Here is a 24,852-nt window from a genome sequence, read left to right as displayed (position 1 = left end):
TCATAAGGAGCAAGATTCCAGATTGGCCCTTCTGAGCTTTCATTTCTCAAAGCAGAGCAGGATACCCAGGGCTCGGTTTACATCTATTGCCATTTCTAGTCACTGGGGGACTGGCTATAAAAAAAGTGACATTTTCATCTCATGGGACCTTAAATAGGTAGAGAAACGTTAGGGGAATTCAGATTGAGCACAAGCCAGCTGTGTGGGGTTTTAGTTTTTTTAAGTTTGCAAGCTTTACTGTTAGTTACTGATACATTTCTAGGGCATAATAACATTTCATATGATAACATAGTTATTAAAACGTCATAATTTGGTCTTGATTAAACTTTTTACTGAATATATAATAACATTACTTACTGCCTCTTCTTTTTTAAGTGAATAATATTACATTAGATATTGATCAACAAATCTTTAGGATATTTACAATACAATTACACTTACACATCATGGTCCCAGCTAGACAATCGGCAAAAGGAACTAATGAATTTGTCCACCTTAAGAGTACTCTCCCCCCAAGAACAAGCATTTAGTCACAATCCCTCCCAGGGGACTAAGAAGAAGCAGATGGCCACTTTAACATAAGGACCTGTGTGGCGTCCCACCTGCTCTCACTTAACTTAAGGGAATTCACAGGTTGTTGATGTCCGTCAGGATTAGCCTGTAAGATTTTTTAAATAAACTGGAATCCTTAGAAATATGATGTTTCTATGTCCTCATCTCTATTCACACTGCCAGTGGTGGAGGAAGTATCTATGAGCTTTGACTTTTATTTAATGCGAGCAGTGTTTCCAGTATGAAAACTCACATTAATCATTTCACAAACCACTGAACGTAGGTAATTGACTGTATATAAAGTAGTTGAAAATAGTTTCACCTCATGCAGCTACAACAGATAAATGCTGCTTACATATTGATGCTTCAGTATTAATAATCTAATTTATTATAATATGTCATTAACAGGGGCTGCTTTTCTGAAGAGCAAGTACTTTTGATACTTTAAGTACATTTAGCTTATAATACTTCTGTACTTTTACTGGATTTTAAATGCAGGACTTTTTAAATTGTTGCATTGGTATTTTTAACTTAAGAAAAGAATCTGAGTATTTCTACTCCAGGAAACTGGACCAGAGTTATTTTTTTCCTACGTTGTCAAACCTTTGAGTATTAACTCTGAGTTACTTTGCACTCAAAAAAAATCCTTAATAGTAATTCCAAGCTCATATACCATCCAGTTCCTGATATTGATGATTGTAAAGTTCGCGGCATCAGCATTAGCATGCCAAAACATTGTCCACCATGAAAGTGAAGTAGGACAGTTCCTGCTAATGGAGGAGTTTAATGAGCTGAATGAAAAGTACATACATTTGCTCTGACTGGCCCTTTTTTTATCCGGTGGTCAAACTGGGTTACATAGCTCTCCTTGTCTGCTGCCCACACAGATGAGTGGAGGGGACTCTTCCCTAAGTCCTTCTCTTTAAAGTAAATGGGTGAGCTTTTCTGGTAGAAAGCACACACGGTTTCAGAGTCATTATCTGGGGCTCAAAGTGGAAACACTGATCGTCACACCGTTGCTAAGCAGCACTGCTGTGGCACATGCACTCACCTGGTCCTGCACGTGCATGTGGCTGCGCGTGCATACATGCACACTTAGGAGCATACAGTAGAGACATTACATAATAACTTTTTATTAAGGAACTTCAGAAATTCAAGCATTATTGGCCCCAGATGTAATCAGACTATAACTGATTGAGAACAATCAACTATTTTCCCATGTTTGGTCAGTTTCTGCTCAGGATGTCAGGGTTATTTTCAGTCTTACATTCAAGATGTAAGACTCTATAAAGAGGTCCATAGTGAGGTAAAAGTAGGCAGTAATGGTACCAGGGAGAAAAGGGAAAAAACTGACTTGAAAGGCAGACTGAAAAGCAGTATTGATTACGTTCCATTATGTATTACATTTGTAGACGGAAACAAGAAATCATACCAACAAAAATGAAAAATGACTGAAATGCAATGTTTGATGTGCAGAAGATCTCTACTCACATGATTCTCGCAGTTTTTGGTTGCATCATTTTTATAAATCTAATGTAATGTAATAAGGTTAAATGGAGATACAGTTAGTCAAAACAAGGCACTATGTCCGACATCAGATTTTTTTCTCTCTAAATGTGTGAGCAGTGGTCTCTCTTTGTGGAACATGTGAGCTAATGGAACATAATATTAGGCATCACATGAGCACACACAATCGCACATAGGAACAATAACACCTCAAACATAAAAGGAGCAAGGGTTGGGGGGCGGGAGACATCTGATTTTAGATACATTAAAAGCTTGTTAGTCCGCCACCTGTTCCTCTTAACCTCCATTCTGGACTATACACCTGCCTGTTGTACATAATATTGTTTGCACATTCTGCACTCAATCCACTCACCCTCCTTTTACTTATGTTAAACAGCTATTTTGCATACATAGGTTTCTTTGTTTGTTTATGTGTGCACCAACCACCAAGGGAATTTTCTCAGCAGTGTAACTTATTTGGCAATAAACCCTTTTCTGATTATGTTTAGGCAAAGCCAAACCAAGTATGAAATATGAAGGATACAGGAGGCTGTAGCCTTTTTGCAACTGGCAACATTGTGTGGCTAACTCTATAGGTGAAAAGTTAAGGCATAAAATTGTACTTTGGCACCAAACTAAAAAGGTTTTAATCACATTATTCACAATATAAAAAAGTAAAAGTAAATCCAACCCTGTTCCATTCACAACAATGCTCTATTTTAACAATCCCACGACTCAACTGATGATAGCCATAAGCTGTCAGAAATCCTTTTTTTTTTTCAGTGAGTAACTGGGAACATTACTACCTCCCCCCCTCCCTTCAGGTGGAGGGCAAACTTACACTTTCTTTACACCTGTTTGGGGCTATCAGTCAGCTTTATCAGATTAATTAAAATCACTCAACAAATTTTAAATCCTTATTAAAATGATTGCTAAGGCTGTGTATGTAGGGTGTCCAACAGTGCATGCATTATGCATATGGTGAAGGTTTTCTGTCGCCATTGGTGGGTGTTTTAAAATCACTAAGATCAACTGTGTGTGTGTGTGACGCATCTCATGGTCATAACGTAATTTGATTTCATAATGTGCACTTACTTTGCCCGTCGAATTTCCTGATGATAGTGTCCAGGTAGGTGTTCTGAAGCGCAACATGACCGCGTCTCACGGGCATTTTGGTGCTGAGAGAAAAGACTTCCCCGACACATGAACCTTACTAGTTTAAAAAATAAATTTAAAAAATAAAGTAGCCTACACTATAATTTGAAGTGCCACCTGTAGAAGTAAAAAAAATCTGCTTCCACTTGGAGGACAAGCGTCAAAAGCAGGGTTTTGATTTCCTTCACAGGCTGCCGCTGACGGTGATCAGGGATGAAGCGCCGGACAATAATGGAGAGGAGGTCTGGTTGCCAGGGAGATAGCAGATGCAGGATGTTGCACGCTGATATACACACTGATAAAATGAAAATAAAGTAGACTAGGATTCTGCAAAAGCCATGTGCAACATTTCTTAACCTTGAAAAAGAAAAACAAACAGTAGGGACCGGATTCCCGCAGTTTGGTATCCTCTAGGCTGAAAAGGGAACCTGTTTTAGGAGAAGAAGTTGGAAACAGAAGATGCAGGATTGCTCGTTTTTGTTGATATTTATCGCAAAATTCTCCATCAAGTTTGGACACTGCAAAAAGAAGAAGCTCTGATCATCCAGGTTCCCTGGATCCAATCCCTTTCTACCGCCCCCCCCGGCTAGACAGTGACAAGTCAGTCTGAGTTAACCAGGTCAAAACGGACGTAATATTTGAGAGACTTTCAAAATAAAGGCAAAGAATTTATTTTTTTCTCTGAATACAAGCTTGCAGGATTATGCACAAATTAAATTTAAATTTGTTTTAAAATCTGTCCAAGGTGGCTACCACAAGCTTTATGAGTGAAAATGTATTAATGTATAAGCCACGCCTAGTGCTGTCCCAAAATAGCCCACGTTATTTGTTCCCCAAATTTGTGGCCACCCCCAAATCTAAAATTTGTTTTTTCTTTCATAATCACTAAAACAGTTTCAGGTACAACCTACATTATAAAATAATGTCATTTAAAAGCCATTTTTTGGTAAGTTAGGTAATACGTACTCTAAACAAAATTATAAATGCATCACTTTTGTTTTTGCACCCATCTTTCATGAGCTAAACTTATAGATCTAAGATTTCTTTTATGTACACAAAAGGCTTATTTTTCTCAAATAGTGTTTAAAAATCTGTCTAAATCTGTGTTAGTGGGCAATTCTCCTTTGCCGAGAAAATCCATCCACCTCACAGGTGTGGCATATAAAGATGCTGATTAGAGAGCATCATTGTTGCAATGGTGGGCCTTAGGTGGCCACAACAAAAGGCCACTTTAAAAGTTTTACTGTATTTTTACCAGTCAGAAAAAAAAATGAATAATTCAATGTTCAACGGTTAACAAACTCCAACAGCCAGCGTGGCTGATTGTCTCTGGTGTTTGTCGGACATACCTGGTTCCAGCACACTACTGCATTTGAAGGGAGAGTTCAGTAAGCTCACCTGGCCTTGCTAATGAGCCCTCCCCACACCTTGCTCCCCTGCCACAGTAAGGTGTTCGGATGATCCAGAACTGCTCCGGCACCTTAGATTAATAAGTAAATAAATCTAATCATAGGCCTACATCAGTGTTTTGTTTATCAACCGCAGTTAGTCCATGGACGAGGCAAATGTCTGAGATTAGTTCTTACAGCAAGACACTTGAGTGTCTGTTACCTAAAGGGCTTACAGTTTTTTGATTGCTGAACGACAGTGGGCACAACTGAAGCTACGTGCAAAACTCAAACTGCACAGCACCTGTGTTTTTTTTAATTAGATAATGATGATACATATCACATCAAATTCTATGTGAAATCAGTTTGGCTTGATTGTTGCATTTTGTGAGAAAAATCTGAATCTGCAATGTAACCAGTAACCTTTCTCTGTCAGGTGAATGTGTAGAAGTAAAGTAGAACTAGGTAAGTCAGTACTATATCATAGCATATTAAAATTCTGCAAGGTTTTTTTGAGGTACAATGATCTGGAGAAAGCTGCAAGCGGGCACTGCACCAGTGACTTAAAAAGACTTAAAGACGTGTGCCTCAGTAAAGATACGTTTTTATTTTGAAATCCATGTCCTGAAGTGATGTTTACTTGATCATGGATGACTTGATAGTGGTCTGACACTGACAGAGTGCAGACCCCCATCAGTCTTCTCTGCTTCACTCTACATCACAAGTCTCTGAGCTCAAAATAGCAGCATCCTCTCTCTCTCTCTCTCTCTCTCTCTTTCTCTCTCTCTCTCTCTCTCTCTCTCTCCTCTCTCCGTCATCTCTCTCTTGGAACAACCTCTTCTCTCTCTCTCTCTGGCTGCCATCACACTTCAGGTGTATTATTCAATTTATACGTAATAAGTTTTAAAATGGCACCCTTGTCATGTTGTCGTGGTGTGTGTGTGGTGTGTGTGGGGGGGGGGGGGGGTGTTGCCATGTTTCCTTTAAATCTTTCAGAAAAGAAACATCTGTTTTGTATGTTGAAGCAGTTTCTTCACAAAAACATCCAATTCAACTTTGTTATGCACATTTTCACCCAAAGAGGAGACACACACACACAACCACCAACAACCACACACACACACACACACACACACACACACACACACACACACACACACACACACACACAGGCCATTTTTAGTTGTTGTGGTTTGGAATAGCTGCCACAGAAGAGTTTCATTGACCAGCTAGGCTGAGTGATGTATAGGCCTAATGCTAAGTGGTATTTACAGGCCAGTCTACCATGCTACTTTTATTTTAATATGTCTCCAAGACCACTGGCAACCCTGACGCTACCACGGCATTGGTCTAAAATCCTGAAATTAGGGCCTGAGCACTGACTAGAGGTCGGTGAAGGCAGGTGCAAGGGCTCATTCATGGCTGTTGGCAGCTTTAGTTACAGTTTATTTACTCCTGTGGATATCTGAGCTTTCCAGAGTCTAGGTATGACCCATTGTTGTTTAATCATTAGACCATTGGGAGACCATTCATGGCCAGATGGCAGGTCAGTGACCTAAAAATCTAAGTCATCGCTCTACTTTGTCCAAAAAAGCAGTTGGTATGAGTATCTGTTCAGTGGTCCAGTCTGTAAAGGGTGTTTGGAGATCAGAGGGAATGTAGCTTTATGGTCCCGACAGACAGGCGGAGGTGGTTGTTCTGTGTTTTGTCTCAATGGCCTTGATGAAATGACGGCTAAAATTAACTAAGGAGCACACATGCCTTCCCATGACCTTTTGGTGTGAGAGCCAAGTAAGACAGGAATGTGCACTAAAGAAGGCAGCGAAAGACAAAGAGTGTTGGCATCAACACTGGATGACACTTAGGAGTTTGTAGGACCTGCCGCAGCATCCCCCTGATTATTTATGCAAACTGAAAAGTCAAACATTTCAGTTTATTAGCTCATCAAGAACATTGTTTTTGCATTTGTCTTTTTGTTTGTGTGTTTATTAGTCAGCAGGATATCTTAAACTTGAAATTCACATGAAAAATAGCTGTGGATTCACATCCATATGGTGATCCAGGAATATCCAAAAGTGCTTACATTATTTATTTTGATGAAAAATTGCTGTTTCATTATCTATGAATGGATATTAAGTGATAAATTGTGTGATCCATATCATGTCAGCATATAGTTAAAAACACCTGTTCCAATTTCCTTAAGTCCAAGGAGACCCTTCAGATGGTTTATTGTGTCTACCAGCAGTCCAAAACCCAAACATATTTAGTTTAGAGTCATATTAAATAAACAAAAGCAGCATATCCAAACAACTGAGAACCTTGAACTAGGTAATTTGTGGCATTTGTGCTTGGATATTACTTCATTAATTCATTGGTTAATCAAAAAGCTGCCGATTAATCATTGTTTTGTTTGAGTACTTCAATGTAAACTCAAATTAGATGCAGATTAAAAATTCCTACACATTGGCAATTATAAAAAAAACAATCTGTGCAGCCTTGGCAATGGTACAGTATGTGCTCTCATGTTGATGTTATTTGTCGTATTTATGAAAAGCATCAGCATAACTTATTAGGGAAGAAAGGAATGGCTTGATGAGAGAAAACTGTGTTGAAGTCATACCACAATTAATGGTATTTTCATCTTGCCTGAACACTTACTGGAAGTCCGTGCTTGTGTATTTGTACAAAAAAAAGTTTTGGCATTTTTTAACTAGACTGGGTGACCGTGTGTATGCATGTTTTCTGTAGCTAACATGACATCTGTTGTCACCTCGCACCCGCTGTGGAAAGATAATGAGCTTAGAAATTCATATCCTTACCCCTTCCCGGCCCTGTGGAACAGCTTTGGATGAGAAAGCGTTTTAGAACCAGCGCCCTGAGAGTTTTATCAGCCTGGAATTCCTTCAGCTCAGGGTTGACTTCTGTCCAGACCTGAGACTCACCATTTCTCTGATAAGAGCTGGGCAAAACCAAACATACTGTACGTTACACACACACACACACACACACACACACACACACACACAGTCAGTTACTGAGTCAAACCTCAACACACATCATCCCAAAGAATGATGCGTTTTTCTGTAAGAATGTCTGCATTACTTTCAAATATACTGAAGCTCAGGACAAAAACATGTATGTGCTGGAAAGCTTTTACTTCCATGTTGGGTCTTTAAAAGCCTTGAAGTCACTTTTAATTTCAAACCACATTTACACAAATGTTTTGTATGGAAAACTATAATCAAGGTTAGATGCATTTGTAGTTTTGACTCTATAGAAAAGGTTTCTGATGTCATCTTTATTACTTTCTTGTTAAATGCCTCAAGTAGCAGATAAAAATGGGGGAAAAAATCGAACATTTTGAGCTCTCTGCTTGAGGGAGAGCACTGAGCTCAAACTATGCTGCACATCTGTTAGATTATAGCTTCTCTCAAATTTATCTTCATGCTTTTGTTAAACAAAATTGATACAAACAAGGCTTTGGTCTTTTTATTTAGATTATATTCGGTTTGAAAGTCCTTCTCTAATTGTTTCTTACAACTAAATGTGAAAGATGTTTCCCAGTATATCATATAGCACGTATACACTGCTTGAATCCTCAAAAACAAAGCTGCCACCATACCGGGTGTTTTCAGTTTGTTCAAGCTTTCCTAATTGGGAGACATTACAGTATTTGTTGTAGTGAAGGGAGCCAATAGAACCAAGATGATTCAGAGGGTGCAACAGCTCTTAAAAAGGATGTGTTTATGAAATGCAGTAACACAAAACTTAAAGAATGTTCTCATGTTTTCAAGTCTGTCTAAAAACAATTCTCACTTACCCAAACTGAATTAGCTTTTGTGTGCTGTATTCATTCCTCCCTGCTGGCTGGGAAGAAAACTCTAACATTCTTCAAATGAATGAGGTGTGGGACAAAATCCAGGGTTATTATGAGGCTTCAGCAGTTTGAGCTAGACATATCAAGTGTGTATCTTCCACAGATAAAGTCTTTTAAGTACTAAAAATTGTTTCCCCAGACAATGTCCTAGCTGAGGTGCGATGGAGGACAGCAACACAAAGAGAAGATTTTGTTTAAACTCAGACTGCTGAGGCCTCTTATTGGCTTTGGTTAAACTTTCTAATGAGTGTCGGCTGTGAATTACTCCTTTAGAAATCTCCTTGCTACAGCAATAATATTAATTTGAGTGGAACTATCCTTTAATCACTCAAACAAACCAAATTGAAATCCAAAGTTAAAGGACGTGACAAATTAAATTCCTACATTACTATCCCTTGAAATCTTTAATTTAGAGCACTTATGTCATCTTTTCAGTCAGAGGAAAGCTGAAGGTTGGAATCAACTGCTAAATTGATGTTTTTTCTTCCATTCTTCAATAATGGCTATTTCAAAAGAGATTAAAATAGTGTAATTCAGACACCAAAAATATTGTATACATTTGAAATGAAATAGTATTGGTCACTTTCTATCCTTTTGGTTGTCATTCTGCTTGAAACCTTGTTCTCCATGCACAAAACAAACCCTTTATACAAAATAGCATCTATTTGTAAAGAGGGTTTTCTAAAACTTAGAAGCATCAACGACCATTCAGAAATCTGAGGTGCTTCTCATGTCGCTTAAATTGCCTCGAGTCCTCCACTTGCCTCCATTCCTTGAGGAGGCATGGGAGAGATGCGAGGAAATCATCGGAGGAGAGAGGAAACAAGCAATTTTGTTGTAGAGGGATGAAATGGCCTTTTACTCTGAAGCGTCAGCTGTTTAGCCTTTACCAAGGAGGGACAAAACAACTTCAGGTTCCAATAAGAGGCATGAGATGCAGCTATAGAATAGTCCATTCAGCCATCTGACTATACCCAATCAAGCTTTTGTGGCGGGAGATTATGAACTTTTAAACGGTTGTGAATGTGTCAGTATTGAAACATATACAAATGAGCATAACTACGAACATGTGAACAATAAAAATGGATGGAAATCTTGCTAAAAACAAAACAAAAGGCATCAACTCTAACAGACAAAATTTTAATGTTGTTAACATGACATCATTGTGCATAGCACTGGTCAAAACTAATGTTACATTCACATCTCCAGAGGTGTCTTACCAAAAAAAAAAAGCAAGATTCATCTGTGTCTTTGCTACAAGACGAGGAGTCAGAAATTCAATCTAAGATCGACATTCAAAAACAAAGTGAATACAAGAGAGGGTTGCATGTTATTGGGAGAAACAGAAGAAGGGGTTGAGTGACACAAGTGGAAGATGTGGAGCCAGGGGAGAAGGTGTGGGACACATGGGAATACAAGTCCACAGCGTGTCCTTGGTGACTAGCACAGCGACAGTCAGCTTCGGCCTAGCGCCACTCTCATTAGTGGCAGGGCCTGTCAGCACGGCTTCATTCAGCGGGACTTCCAACAAAGCAGGAGATTTGGATTGCTGTGATTAAGCTGTGACATCCGTCCATCCTATCAGCCTCCCACCCTCTTTTGCCTTTTTACCCCAGCATCCTCCCTTTCAAGATAAAACAAATACAGATATCTGGTGCTGTGGGTTTTATTGAAGGTTATCTCATTCTCTGCTGTCTCGGTGTCTCACTCTCTATCAGCCAATCCCTACAGAAATTGGCCGGTGAATTTGGAGAAGGGAGGTTGGTGGATTAAATGGAGGCTGGAGGACAACTCATCATCTTCCGAACACCTACTCCACACCTGGCTCTGTCCCTATCACCCCTGCTGGATAAGTAGACATGTCCTGACGCATCCTGGTGTCAAAAAAATGTCTTATCAGGTTGTGTTCAAGAGAGGACACCAAGAGCTGAGTGTGCGATGGAAGATGCAGAAGAGCAGATGTAAAGGGAAAGTTGTTCTTGTATATTTTGGCTCACTAGACATCCCCTCAGGACTGTGTAGGTTTATACAGACTCCTCTGACTATTGTTAGTTTTGCTGTTGATGGGACAACTTTTTAATATGCAAAAGAATGCAATTGACATCATTGTAAAAGTTGCCATGGTCACGGCCCTCTGAGTCAAAAGCACACAAACATTCAGCATCTGCCGTTGGTGCAGTCATGTGGGAAAAACACACACACACCTAAAATAGGTTGTTATGCAAATGACTGCGCACAAATCCTGATGCCTTAACTCATATTAAAGATCATACCTTTAATTCATTTTGGACTCTGCAGTGATTTAATCTCAATTGCCTGTCAGCTGTCTTTGTCTGATGTCCTTGTGATTTTGATATTGCCGACAGATCTTACTTGACTCTTGAGCACCTTTGGGCTTTGTCTAGTGTTTTTACCTGGTGTCAGTAAAGAAACATATACAGTAAACTCAATCACAATGTCTACAGATCACTGACTGTCCAGTATGTTGTACACATTTGTCATCTCCTGGTTTTGCAGTTTTAGGCATCAAAAGCCGCCATAGCAGGTTGTTTGGCCACCTAGTGAGGTTGAGGGTTGTGTGAAAAAGTAACATGGACACATGAGTTTCATGATCTGTGCAAACTCACAGCATAGCTCCACTCACCTCCAATCTGAGCACACATCTAATGAGCCACAAGTGATGCCCTAATTGAAAACACCTGCAGGTAATATAAGCAGCAACACACAAACAGAGGTGGCTGCTGCTACAACAAAAGGATATAGCACCAGGCAAGGGTTAAATAAAAACAGCCCAAATTCACCTGACGTTCTGCTGAAAGCTGCTCTAACATACACATACCTCTCAATCCCACTCTAAATCCAATTCTGATGTCAGCAAAACCACAACTTGCTCTTGTACTTCCCTTGCCACATTTCACATACACATAACCATACGTCCACCATACTACATATTATCTGAAGATATTAGCTCGCAACTCCACAACTGTTTTAAGGCATCTTCTAAGGCCGCTAATCTGAAAATATGCTAGAAAATCTGGTCTGTCAGTCTAAATTAAAAGTACCAGTGATTTCCATTAGTTTTTATTGGAACAAGCTAAAGGCCATTTAAGATAAGTGATCTACAGCCTACTCACAGCTGTACAAAAGCTGAACAAAGATGTTTTGTGCATACATTCAATGGGAATGTCATGGTTGTGGGGCAGTAAACAGATTAGCCTGCAGGTAGGTGATGATGAAAGTAGAGAAAAATGAAATAATGTAACAACTGATGAGGCAGCTTTGGGGTTTGGAAACAAAAAACAAAATTGAAGTGATCCTCAGATCATGACAGAGGACGGAACTTTATGGAAGATCTTTATGTTCAGTTGTTGATTCCTTAATGATCTGAAAAGAAAATACATCAGAGTTAAAAACAGAAAAAAAAACCCTAGTGAGTTTTTGCTGCTAATGGCATCAGGTGTGGTAAGTGAATGAGTGTGAAGAAGGGTTCAACACTGCCCTCCACAGGGAAATGCTGAGATGTGCATTACTGGCCTGCTTCAGTGTCCGGGAGATTAAATGTGTTGTTTTGTAAAAGCACATACCTCCCCATCTCTGGTCTCTACAGTTCGAACCAGGATGCTCCTCTTCACGTGGGCTTCTGGGGTTTTAGTGTCCAGACTGGTTTCTAAATGATTAATAAAGGACAAAAATTGCAATCTAAGAAATACATACAGTACAAAAAAATACATACTTTATTATTATGTTCAAATATGTTTTACTCAGTTAACAGGTATACAGTAAATGCAGTATACTTAATGGGTGAGGACACCACTGTGACCTCCTGCAAAAAAATCTCAAATTCTCCTAGTAAAATTAGAATATCCATTATTGCAAAATATAATGATAATGATGACGATGATGTTGATGTTGATACTGACCTCTAAACTGCAGGTTGGAAAAACTCTGAACAGGAATGGTTATCCTGAAGGAAGAAGAAGGATGAATATCTACTATCATGACTTGTTTACATTTGTTGGTTGTGTCCAACCCAACCGATCTGCCGAGCTGTGGCTCACCTGCTCTCCTCCCCCTCCAGCAGCTTCCTGTAGGTGGCAATCTCGATATCCAGGGCCAGCTTGACGTTGAGAAGGTCCTGGTACTCCTGCAGGTGTCTCGCCATCTCCTCCTTCAGCGCATGGATGTCCTCCTCCAGATGGCTCACTGTATCTTGGTAACCTGTAGTCTCCATGGCGAAGCGGTCCTCAAGCTCCCGGAGCTGGCGTTCCAGAGACTCGTTCTTAAAGAGAAGAGACAAGGCCGAGTGATGAACACCAACATCTAATGTAGCAGACGCTACTTTACTGAGGATTCATTGTAATGTTCAAAATCAGATTATTTTAAAGACCATTTATGCTGCCAACACTGACTGATACTGTAAGTTTTACTAGTACCGCTACATCTGTTTCTACTACTATGTCTGCTACATTAGTCTTCTATAAAATAATCCTAGTTTACAGGCAAGACACCCATGTTTTAACATGTTAAGTTTAAGTAAGTGTCATTGTCTTGCTGTCTGTACAGGTTTTAAATATGTTTTGTTTAGTAAGTAAAATTTGGACGTTATGAATTAAAAGAGCAACATTTTCTATTCTGTTCATATGATGTGACTTTTAACATCCTAGAAGTTGGGAGCCAGCACTTTAACCTGCTTCTCAGCTCCATTGTGATATTGTGTAGAGCAAATAATTGTCACTGTTTGCTACTTACTGTCTGACTTCACTGTAATTGTGTGGCACCAAAACGTATAATTAAAATTTCAGGAATTGCCCAATTGTTTTTACACTAAATATGTAATTGATGAACCTGCATCATGTTCATTTTATCAGAGAGGGATTACATTAGCCAATATTTTCACAACACACAGTGTTTTTCTGGACTTACTGTTCCGCGGAGAGCCTCAAGATCGCAGGTCACCACTTGGATCTGACGCCGGTATTCATTGGCGTCCTGTTTGGCCTGACGCAGGGCTTCTGCATTTCGATTGGCTGCATCTGTCAGGTCAGCAAACTGTGTACAAAGGTATGTTCAAGTACATAACTCTACTTCTCAGTACTACACACTTCATGAATGGTATATGTTTGAGTCCTCTGACCTTGGATCGGTACCAGTCCTCAGTCTCCTGCATGTTTGAGGTGGCCATGGTTTCATACTGGACCCTGATGTCCCTTAGAGCAGCAGTCAGGTCTGGTTTGGATACATCCACGTCAACATGCACCTGGTGGGCCATGATCTGCTCCTGTAACTCACGCAGCTCCTGGGACGGGGAAAGGTAGTGGGAAAAGGGAAGTAAAGTTCATTTGATGGTTAAATGTGGCACAGGTAGTGACAGTTAAAGTTAATTGGGCATGTTTTTTTTCTTTCAATGTTATTCTTACCTCTTCATGAGTCTTCTTTAGAAAGTTGATTTCATCTTGCAGGGCATCGATCTTCCTCTCCAGCTGAACACGATTGAGAGACGCCTCATCCACATCCTATGCAAAGAATGAGGCACATGGAGGAATAAGGGTGGGCTGTCAGAACAAATTGATTCCTTGGATTATGAATTTTAAAGGAATATCAGCAGAATTACCTGTCTATAGGCATTTAGATTGTTCTCTGCATCCTGTCGGAGGCCAATCTCATCTTGCAATCTGATTTAGTCACATAAAAGGATTGAAACAGGAAATTAAAGTGCTTCATAGGTTCTGATGTACAATGCTGAAATTATAACATACATTTTAATAAAAAAGTATGTGTTTCTTGTGGAAAATCCGTTACAAATCTTGTTGAGTTGAGTTGAATGCCTCACCGTCTGTCTATGTCTGTAAAGGGTAGGCATGGCTTGGGAGGGGACTCGTAGAACGTCAAAGCAAGTGCGTGTTGGGATTTGGTGTCTTTCATCCACATTAGCCAAAAACACATTTTCTGTCTTTTCTCGGCCTAGAGGCATCAATTTCTAAAACAATTTCACATTTCTACTACATAAGTGACCCAATTTAAAACACATATTCACCTTTCCAAAAGTGAAATAACCCTATAAGTAATCCCAACAATTGTGTTGCTCTCATTCCTGGTAGTAGCCAAATGTTTTGTTTCCACCTGCTGCTTTATGGCACAACATCAGTAAGAGAGAAACTATACTGTTTTCTGCAATTCAAATGAGACTTTCCTGTTAAATAATTGAAAACCTATATCAAGCGTTGCGATCAGATTTTTAGTGTGAGCTTCATTGCTGCTCCTTGTTTTTCAGAAGAGGGCTGGGGCCCAGCTGAAAGGGCATCTTATGCATCATTACACATTCCCTCCAATCTAACAGCCAGAGGCCTTTCCCACGGGATGGAGTTCGCGCACACACACACACACACACACACACACACACACACACACACACACACACACACACACACACACACACAACACACACACACACAAACACACACACACACACCACACACACACCACACACACACACACACACACACACACACACACACACACACACACACACACACACACACACACACACACACACACACACACACACACACACAACACACACACACACACACACACACACACACACACACACACACACACACACCAAACTGCAATCCATCTGGGTCATGGCAACATAAATGCCCAGACTTGAGGTAACATCTGTATCGCTTCACACAGAGTTGGCTAAATAGAGTGGTTCAAGAAAAGCTGCAGAATCACAAAAGTGACCTTTGTCTTTTTACGCCACGACCATCATTATTCACTCTGCCATTCTTTCATGGGGCGGCAGCTCGTAGTAGTCAGAGGGTAGAGAAGAGCCTGCAGGAGACCTTTTACACCGTCAGGGACATTAAATTGGTTATTCTCCTTCCCTAAATTCAATCATAGATTCCTGCCACCTAAAAGCTGTATGTGACTGCAGTGAATCACTGTTTTGGAGTAACAGAGGACAAGAGAACATCTGCCTGGCTGTCTACTTCTTTTGTGGACAGCTGCCATTGTGTTAGCCTCATTCCTCCACACTCACTCAATTCAGTCAGGATCAAGTTTGTGAAGAGGGATCCAGGAGCTTGGGTAGAGCACAGTTGTCTGCATTCCACCGAAAGAGAGAAAAACCAAATCTGCATATGAATGCATTCGTAATTAAAAAGAAAAGAATAAACTCTCAGCTATGCAATGAACCTATGTTATTTTGTTCTGAGAGACCTCAAAATCATGCATACTGAATGTCTTTTTCCAGTCCTGATATTTTACAAAATCCCAAAGCAAATTTGTGAGCAAATGTGGATAAGGACCAATATTTTTTAAGAGGATATAATTCTCGTGATGCTTCTTTCTCACTTTACAGAAGATAAAACAGAAATTCAGTGAGTAAAACTCAGATATCCACAAGAAGGGAGAAATTGGGAAGAAGTTTGGTACTTCTTCCTACCACCTGTTACATGTCTTTTTATTAGTTGATCTAAATTTGAAATATTAGCACCCTTGTGAATGTATCTTTAAATATCTATTTTTTTTCCTTTCCATTTGTTTTTCAGCCATTGTGCGGTTTTTTGTCCAAGGAAACTTCCAAAACGTTTTGTGCCAAATCTAAAAATGAATGTGTTTTTATCATCAGAAAGAAAAATCAAGCAAGCAAAACACATAATTTGCAAAAGTCAGTGACATTATGACAAAAGTGCTGCTGTACATCAGACCAACCCGATCCTCCACCCTACAGGAGTCCCACCCTGCTTACTCCTACCTCTGCTTGAGCATGGTCAGATCTGCAGCCAGGTTGTCCTTCTCTATCTCCTGCCGAGCTTTGCCAGTAGTAAGACTGTCCACCTGCCTGCGCAGCTCTCTCAGCTCCTCTTGGTAGATGTCTCCCAGGCGGCTGGGCTCTTTCCCCTTCAGCTGGTTCAGCTCCGCCACCAGCACCTTGTTCTGCTGCTCCAACAGGCGCACCTTCTCTATGTAGCTGGCAAAACGGTCATTCAGGCCCATCATCTCCATTTTCTCATTGGTGCGTGTCTCCTTGTACTGGGCCTTCATCAGGGAGTCAGCTGGGAAGTCTAGCCGGTCCACAGGGCTCCCCAGGAGCAGGGCCGTGTTTGTTGAGCCGAAGGAGATCCGGGACATGGGGCTGGAGTGGGTGAGGTTGCGTGGGGTGCCATGCCAGGAGAAGCGGCCTGAAGAAAGGCTCCCAATTCTGACTCCTGTGCTGCCAGAGCCCTGAGGCCCAAAGCGCTTCCTGTACGAGGACTGGACTCTCTGACTTTCCATGATGGGGAATGAAGCACACATGGGGCACAAACAGGGCTTTTATAGAGGCAGGGTGAACCCCCAAGTCCAAAGCCGAGAGGCCACAGGGTGCGGCAGAGAAGAGGGAGGGTGGCAGGCAGGCAGGGAATGGGACAAAAAGAGAGAGGGAATGGGTGGTTTACATGACACTCAAAGAGCTGTGTGCCAGGGATTGTCAGTGCTCGTCCACTCAACTACAAATGTCTCTTGGCCTCCCCCCCCTTTTTGTCTTCTCCCTCGGCCTCTGACTCTCTCTCTCTCACACAATCTTGCTTTCACCCCTTTATGTCTTTCTCTTTCTTTCTGTTCCAGCTGAATGAAAAGGATTTTGTGTGACAGGGTCTGGCCGCCAATTCAACCTGACCACACATGCTCTCTCACAAAAACAGAAAACAGAAAGTTTGAAGGAATAAAAGGATGGAGCTGTTGAGAAGAGATCTTCACACTCTAATCAAATAAACCAACAGAAGATTGACAGATGAAGCACATCAATTAAGAAACATAAACTTTTTTGGTTTGTTGCACAAAGTCTAAAATATAAGCCTGCAGGATTTAGTGGAATTCCACTTTGGGTCCCACTAAGGAGGCAAACAGCTTATAGAACCTCAGCGTTGTTTTCTCTCCTCTTTGGATTATTCTAACTACCTACAATTATTCACTAAACACCTGCTTACTCTAATGGGAATCAAGGAATTAGATTAGTCTTCATTAAAGCCACAATTTTCAGTATAACTCTGTTCTTATCTGTTAGTTATCTCAGTTTTTTGCCCATTTCATTAACCATTTAAATAAGCTTTTAATTATACCAATTATATGTTTTGGTCAAGTGTTCAACGCTAATATTTTTTATGCACCTTGCTGAGGGATAGTAACAGTGTAATTAACGTATAAAATAATACAGAATCACATCTTGGTTTAAAACAATACTTCATTTGTAAATCTGTATGTAATAAAAACTAAATAACCTTTTATAACCCAAGGTTTTACTATGGCTATAACACCAATCACATACTTTCCTTGAACACAGTGTTAATACAATTGTGGCACACTTCATTTTGCAAGGGTCTTTTTGTTTGCATACTGTGACACAAAAAAGACAGACATGATAGTTACATTAAGAGTATTATTATTTGTCTTTTACACTAAACACAATACAATACACATTTTGTGTTATGAAATTCTCTTTAAGTGTTATTCATTCAATATCTTAACATCATTCGTGTTTTCTTAATTTTGAAGCAAGAAATACATTTTGTGATGTAAAAAAAGATATGACTTGACCAAACTAAAGTGTGTTTGCACATAATTTATTTAATTGATTTCATGGCACTCAAAGAATTCTGTTTATTTAAGCATGCGCCACTCAGCACCAAGAATGGTGTACGCCAAAGTGTCAGCACAAAAGCACCTGAGCCAGTGACCAGGGATACATGGAAGATTGTCATGCATTGTCATTATCTTATAGCTAAAAAAATTATTTCTTAAATTAACGTAACTGTATATCTACACTTGGTTGAGCATCATGCTGCAGAAACTTTCATTATCGCAGTGGTAGATTCATGTTGCCAAGGCTCCAGTGAGACTGAAGGACTCTGGGGTGTTCACTATGTTCTGGTTATTAGACGTACTGGACAGATGGATGGTAGAACTGAGGAGAAATGGGAGGGAGGGAGTGGGGAGTGTAGACCTAATCTGAACTCCAGGACGACTAACAGAGGCTGCGTTACAAAACCCTTTTCCCCCGTTACCTTGACAACCGCATGGCCGGCTACGTCAGGTCACTTCAGCTGGGACGGGATGAATGTAGATGAAATTGTGACGACTGAATCCCTGAAGACGAAAACAATTAGGGCACGGCAATTGTTCTGAAAAACAATGTGTTTTGTCTTACTTACTACAAATATAGTCTGACATTTTAAAGTAGCCTAGTAAATCTTCCAACAATAGTTGAAAGTTTAATTGAAACATTATTTGTAGTTAAGATGGTAAAACAGTGGTATAGTCATTTAACTGTATTGTTGCTATTAAAACCACAACAGCAGTGGGACATATAGGACTTCTTTGTTACTGGGTCATAAAATCAGAGGGAGTGGAAACCAGTGGCACTGGGTAAATAAAGCACTGTATGGCTCTACTATCTGGTTGTTGCTGAGAAGGACGAAAAACAACGCAGTGTCTTGAATTCCAATTGCTCTCTTGTTAATAGAGGTTAAATGAGATGGCTCACTGTAAGTCTGGCAGAGACTTGTTAACTTTAAAAGGCTCAGTTTCTAAGGATTAACGGCGGGTTGCATCATTAAGGTGACACTAATTGTTTCGCCTCTTTGGATTTTTTAGACAATCACGGCCGTTGCCTCAGATCTGGTCACTGAGGTAATATGTCCAGAACATTAAACATTCACAGAGAGACAAGAGTGGGTGGAGCAGGCCCCTCACTCCTTGCTGCTGGAGCCACTGGAGGGCCAAGTCAAACAGCTGATTCATGTGTCCGACATGAGGAGACCATTTCGTTTGCAGGACTTACAAGGAAAAAGGGTGCACGGCAGAATCTTAATGCTGCTGGGCTCATTCTGATGTCAGGCCAAAGACACAAGGCTGCCAGCTTAGTTTGGCGGCGTAACACTCAACACTTGCTTTGTGCTCTGGCATTTTACACCCAGAATCCCCAGTGTGAACCTCTCCGCAGCTATCCCTCACCCTCACTGATGGCCAAATGCCAAATTGAATCCTGACTATAGAGTTGGATATACTGTCTCCGCCCCACCTTCATCAAGGCCCTGGTTTCCCGGACTGGTTGTAAATAAAGGAGGAACAGCCTTATTTAAGAAAAGTAACAATGACTTATACTAAAACATGATTTTTCTTACTTACCATGAATAACTGTACAAAAGATTAATTTCAACCACCTGTGTTAGTCCTCATCAGTAAGGCCTGAGGCTGCAAACAAAAAGAAACAGATCCCAAAAAAAGCATGTAAGCATGAGTAAAAACAGACTAAACAATGGAAGCACATTGGAGAACACCCTCACAAAAAACGTGATACCAAAAAACATTTAACAGCATTTGGAGAGAAAGCAAAGAAAGGCTTTTTCCTTTGAGAAACAGATGCATGTCTGAGATCCAGCAGTGAAATCACCTCTGTTCTTTAAAGGTGAGAAAGTGTTTTTTGAAATGGCAGAGTTACACCAAAATCATTTCACGTCAGTAAGAGGATCTGTTTACACCTTCATTTAGTCATGGATGCATTACTGGACGGGCATACCCCTCCTACTGGCCTTCACCTGCAAAATGTCACTCGAAGAGACACACACTGACCCCAAAGAGAAGCAAAATGACTAGAAAGAAATATAAAATGATTATAAGGTGACGCAAAGCAACTGCAGCTAGACAGAGAATGCCAAGGCTGCTCTTGCTCCTATGTAGGAAAGATGGTGGGTCCTTTTTTGCGTGTCTGTGCCCAGGAGCCTAATTTGTCATAATTGGCCTATGCATCTAGTCCAGCAGCTGTTACTTTACTCCTGAACACTTGTTCAGGTGAGTCCAGACTTGACTTTATCTATTCCAAATGTTGTCTAAGAAAGACATTTTGAGTAAAAATTGGTTTGATATAAATCTAAATCTAAGTTTATTTCGCTGTCTGGTAAACTGACCTTATATGTGTATTGTCCTCATTTTAATAGAATTCTTGCAAATCCTTGTGTTCAGAGATGGAAGAGCTATTCTGATATTTTTGTTACTGCTACTACTGAATGTGGCACTACCCCAATGTAAAAATAACTTTACTTCAATAAAAGTACAGGACTATCATCAACAAAATACTTAGTTTAAAAGGAAAAGTATCCATAATGTATAATCCTTCACATTGAATTATTTTGCTAATATTTCTGATGCTTCTTTGTGTAGGAAGCATGGTAATGTCGTAGCTGCTCAAGGTGGATATATATTTGTTCTGTTGGGTTGTTTAATCTACAGCAATGCATTAGCTGACTGGTTTATGTAAAATCTTAATGTCCAAGGTAAATAGTGTGATGACCCCTGATGGTCATCTTGAGTAGGCTTCATTCATCTGTCTGTGCTCCATCTGCAGGGGATCGTTAGAGCAACTGGGAACACCTGAAGGTGCTCGTTAAGTCTGGATGCAGCTGGCAGGATGTGCCATTTCTGTGTCTGTAGCTTTTGAGGAGGAGACTGGGGGGGGTGGCCTCGACCAACTGCCACTTTGCTTGTTTGAAAGCCATGATGTCTCTCTCTCGTGGGTGGGCCAAATTCTCTGGACGGGCAAAGCTGAGAAAGGGGAGGTAACCTTGCTCCTTTTGACCTCATAGGAGCAAGATTTCAGATCGGCCCATCTGAGCTTTCATTTTCTCAGAGGCAGAGCAGGATACCCAGGGCTCGGTTTACACCTATTGCCATTTCTAGCCACTGGGGGACCACAGGCAGGCTGGGAGAGTATTAATGTTAAAATGTTTTTAAAAAAAACTCATAAAGTGAAATTTTCATGCCATGGGCCCTTTAAACTTTGACATTTGACTTGCCTTTTTGTTGTGGCCACCACCAGGTCCTAGTAATATCAATCTCCCTGGAACCTCTCTCAAATGACTGGAGAGTAAGAAGTACAGTATTCCCTTCTGTAATTTAGTAGAGTAGAAGTATAAAGTACCATAAAAAGAGTAAATGTACTTGGTAACTTTTCACCACTACTCATCATGACAACTTGTTACACAATTAGCCAACTTTATGAACCTATACCTTTTTTTAATCCAGTTGTCTGCACTTGACTGCATCTTGATTGTCAATGATAGATCAAATGTGTGGCTCCTTTGTGCTGCTGACCCTCAGGTGCATTTCTGAACCCTGAGACATGACGAGATAAAAACAACACAGCTAAATGCTTGGGGGGTATTGAACCAGCAAGGCTTCATGGGGATGAGCTGTGATGAAAATCAGGGGGGCTTAACTGGGACAGACAAGCAGGCCATATGTCTCGGCACCACTGGGTCCAGACAGAGCGCAGCCACAAAGAGGGCCGGTGGAGATTCCGGGTCAGACCCGAAGCTCCAGTCTGCCTGTCAGCAGAAATGCTGGGGGCCCAAATATACCACAGAGACAGAGCTGCATACCACACAATCACAGACACACCGCACAACAAGCACACTCAGATACTAACTCAGACTGTAGTTTTTAAACCATATGGTTGTTTGAATGTTGGAACACACACTTATGGTCATCAAATCTTTAAAGGTCCCATGGCATGCTGCTTTTTGAATGCTTTTATATAGACCTTAGTGGTCCTCTAATACCATATCTGAAGTCTCTTTCCAGAAATTCATCCTTTGTGCCAAATTACGGGGGGGGGGGGGCAAGGTGGAGGGTGGGAGTGTGGCCTTGACCAACTGCCACTTTGCTCGATTGAAAGTCATAATGAAAGGGGCTTGCTCATGGGTGGGCCAAATTCTCTGGGCAGGCAAAGCAGAGAAAGGGAAGGTAACCTTGCCCCTTATGACCTCATAAGGAGCAAGATTCCAGATCGGCTCATCTGAGCTTTCTTTTTCTCAAAGACAGAGCAGGATATCTAGGGGTCAGTTTACACCTATTGCCATTTCTAGCCACTCGGGGGCCATAGGCAGGCTGGGAGAACGCATATTAATGTTAAAAAACCTCATTAAGTGAAATTTAAGCCATGGGACCTTTAAATCTGGCGAATCATATGCCAGAAAAAAGAGAATATCATAATACAAGCTAGCTGCTCTGTAAAGATATGTGCCTATGCTTATATGACACATTAACAAGACCTTTAAAGGATTTTATGTTCTGTTCGGTATGATGGTAAAAGCAGGTAAAATCTTGACCGTGTTCACTGTCTTAGTTTATCATGCTAACATTTGCAAACTGGCAATCAGCTGGCAAAGTACAGCTGATACTGTAATTAGTGTTGGACAAATTCAAATGTTTGGCCTGATGATGGCACTAGAGGAAACATTAAGTGATCCCCAAAACAATTACAGTTCTGAGGGGGATGTAAAATTTCATGGCAATCTATGCAAACTCTGTCAAGAAATTTTATGTCATGTCAACCTGCTGGTGGCACTAAAGGATCACCAAACCCAGTGGGATTTTTCCTCTAAGTACCATAAACGTCTGTACCAAATGTCACAGCAATCCCTCAAATAATTTCAGAGATGTTTCAGTCTGGACCAAAGTGGTAGCTGTGCTGATATTTTATCAGAAAGCCAACATGTTGAATTCAGGATTAAACTACTCAAACCAATCCTCTCTGACATATAACATCTAGAGGTTGAAGAGCGAGGGAAGCAGAGGAAGCCACAAACACCTACCAAAGAAAAAGGCCCTTTGTTCGATACAATCTGCGTACCCATTTCACAGCCAGACACGGTTGTAGAAATCTCTCCTTCCTGTGTCACTGCCTCCTGTTTTCCTTCATGAGAGAACAGAGGAAGAAATAAAATGATAGAGAGAGAGAGAGAGAGAGAGAGAAAGAAAGAGAGAGAGGAAAATGAGTGCATCAATAAAGTAGCTATTTACTGCTAACAATGAAGTCAGTCACCTTTCATTTACTGGACTCACCAAGTCTGGAAAGGCCACAACTGTCCTTCAATACATAATCAAAACAACAAAGACCACATTTTTAAAAACTTAAACATTTTTTTTATTTGTTTTGGAGAAAGCTCATGGTGTGTGTGTATATATAAATACACATACACACACTGTCATTAAACATACTATTCTTTTCTTGCTATAAAATAAATTTGATACATTAGACTTTGCACTGCAAGTCATGATACATAATCATACATTTACATATATAGATCTCTAAACAACTAGTTTGTGTTCATTTGTTTACCACAGGGTTCTTAATCGTGCTGTCTTTTCCTTAAAAAAAATGCATTATTTACAACACTGAACATATTTTAGCTGCCTTTAGCCAGTAGCAGCCCTATAGAAAGTTCTCATGTTAGCTTTAAGCAGCAAGCCCTTTGTCCAGAAGACTGGACGCGTCTGAACCCTGGGATAAACAAAGTCGTCGTCTAGGTTGAACAACGAACTCTGACATCCAGCACTGGCTCCAATCCTGCTCATCTTTGGCTCACACACGCCCTTCAATTACATTTCAGTAACACTGAGATCCTCACACAAAATACTCCCAGCAGTTTAAGCCCTTAAAGGTTTCATTCATAAAACCTCATCCATGTGTCAGAGCAGTATGAGCAAATTTTGCAAAGTTTCCGTAACCTGTCATCTAAATGTATAACTAAGTGTGTGGAAAGGTTTTTTGTTTGAGCTGGAACAAGAACCAGGCAGCCAGAGTTCGTTTTTGCACCCTTTTTTCATTTATAAACCCCAATTCTGTAATGTCTGCAAAACCAGCTGCTTTCAATGATTTACTTTAATGACACAAAGTCCTGAAAGTATCATTAGATTTGACATTGTCTAAATATAAAAAATATATTTATACATATATATTTGCTTATAAAAAATCTAAACGGGATGGACATGGGGATATAAATAAAAATGAAACAAGTTTCACATTTGAAGTAAAAAAAAAAGAAATCTAATTTTGGTAGAGAACAAAAATTCCACAACATTCATTTTATATAAAAGTGCATCTGATTTAAAATAGATCCTTAAGCTAAGGCTTCTCAGTCAGGGATGTTTGGGCCAGACACACATTAACTGTTAGTGCTTAGGCAAAGGCAACGGAAATCACTTCCAAATTAAGGCCGTAGCTTTGTATTTTCAAACCATACCTTCCACATATAACTGATACCAAAACGTAGCATATATTTTTTTACCTGCTCCTTTTTGGCACTTTGTTTGCTGACAAAAACTGTACTGTACTATACTGAATATCTACAGGAAGAGGATGGCAGGTTTCTACCTAAGTCACATTGAGGCGGAAGGTATAATAAGACAGTTGAGTCAAAAAGAAAAATCCACCCTTAGCCCCTCTTTCATAATTACAGTGCATGTCATCCTCATACTTTATAGGAGTGAATTATTTGATTGATATTGCAAGACTGTACTGAAATGCACTGATTCTCTTAATTGCTCTGC

General features: G+C 40.3%; 2 protein-coding genes across 7 annotated transcripts in view; both read right to left on the bottom strand.

The window, feature by feature from the left end:
* Nucleotides 1-3,762, bottom strand: part of kcnh6a (potassium voltage-gated channel, subfamily H (eag-related), member 6a) — a 29,685-nt gene extending 25,923 nt beyond the window's left edge. For 2 of the 6 annotated variants that reach the window (XR_004335230.1, XR_004335231.1), the window contains exon 1: nt 3,154-3,762. Coding sequence is in view for 4 of the 6 variants with exons in the window: in XM_032536983.1 (XP_032392874.1) it covers nt 3,154-3,229 (76 nt within the window). In the remaining 2 variants the exon portion in view is untranslated. The remainder of the gene's footprint in view (nt 1-3,153) is intronic. The other 4 variants (XM_032536983.1, XM_032536984.1, XM_032536986.1 and 1 more) reach the window with 2 other exon arrangements.
* A 5,840-nt stretch (nt 3,763-9,602) lies between these two features.
* Nucleotides 9,603-16,872, bottom strand: gfap (glial fibrillary acidic protein). The gene is made up of 9 exons (XM_032537801.1): nt 16,241-16,872; nt 14,090-14,150; nt 13,896-13,991; nt 13,613-13,774; nt 13,402-13,527; nt 12,537-12,757; nt 12,399-12,442; nt 12,063-12,145; nt 9,603-11,862 (listed from the first exon to the last, which is right to left on the bottom strand). Exons 1-9 carry the CDS (start codon nt 16,780-16,782, stop codon nt 11,821-11,823), a joined length of 1,377 nt encoding a protein of 458 aa, XP_032393692.1. The 5' UTR covers nt 16,783-16,872; the 3' UTR covers nt 9,603-11,820.
* Nucleotides 16,873-24,852: the final 7,980 nt, after the last annotated feature.

The sequence above is a fragment of the Etheostoma spectabile genome, chromosome 15 (assembly GCF_008692095.1).
Source record: "Etheostoma spectabile isolate EspeVRDwgs_2016 chromosome 15, UIUC_Espe_1.0, whole genome shotgun sequence".
NCBI classification, from domain to species: domain Eukaryota; kingdom Metazoa; phylum Chordata; class Actinopteri; order Perciformes; family Percidae; genus Etheostoma; species Etheostoma spectabile.
The sequence above is the reverse complement of the archived record's forward strand: the minus strand, read 5'-3'. Positions and strand labels throughout refer to the sequence as shown.

What these genes read in the sequence shown, in the direction of transcription:
- gfap (XM_032537801.1), bottom strand. Translation starts at nt 16,782, where the DNA reads ATGTGTGCTTCATTCCCCATCATGGAAAGTCAGAGAGTCCAGTCCTCG. An exon ending in ATCTAAATGCCTATAGACAG is followed by an intron (nt 13,992 to 14,089) that starts GTAATTCTGCTG and finishes TTCTTTGCATAG; the next exon opens with GATGTGGATGAGGCGTCTCT. An exon ending in AGGACTGGTACCGATCCAAG is followed by an intron (nt 13,528 to 13,612) that starts GTCAGAGGACTC and finishes CTTTGTACACAG; the next exon opens with TTTGCTGACCTGACAGATGC.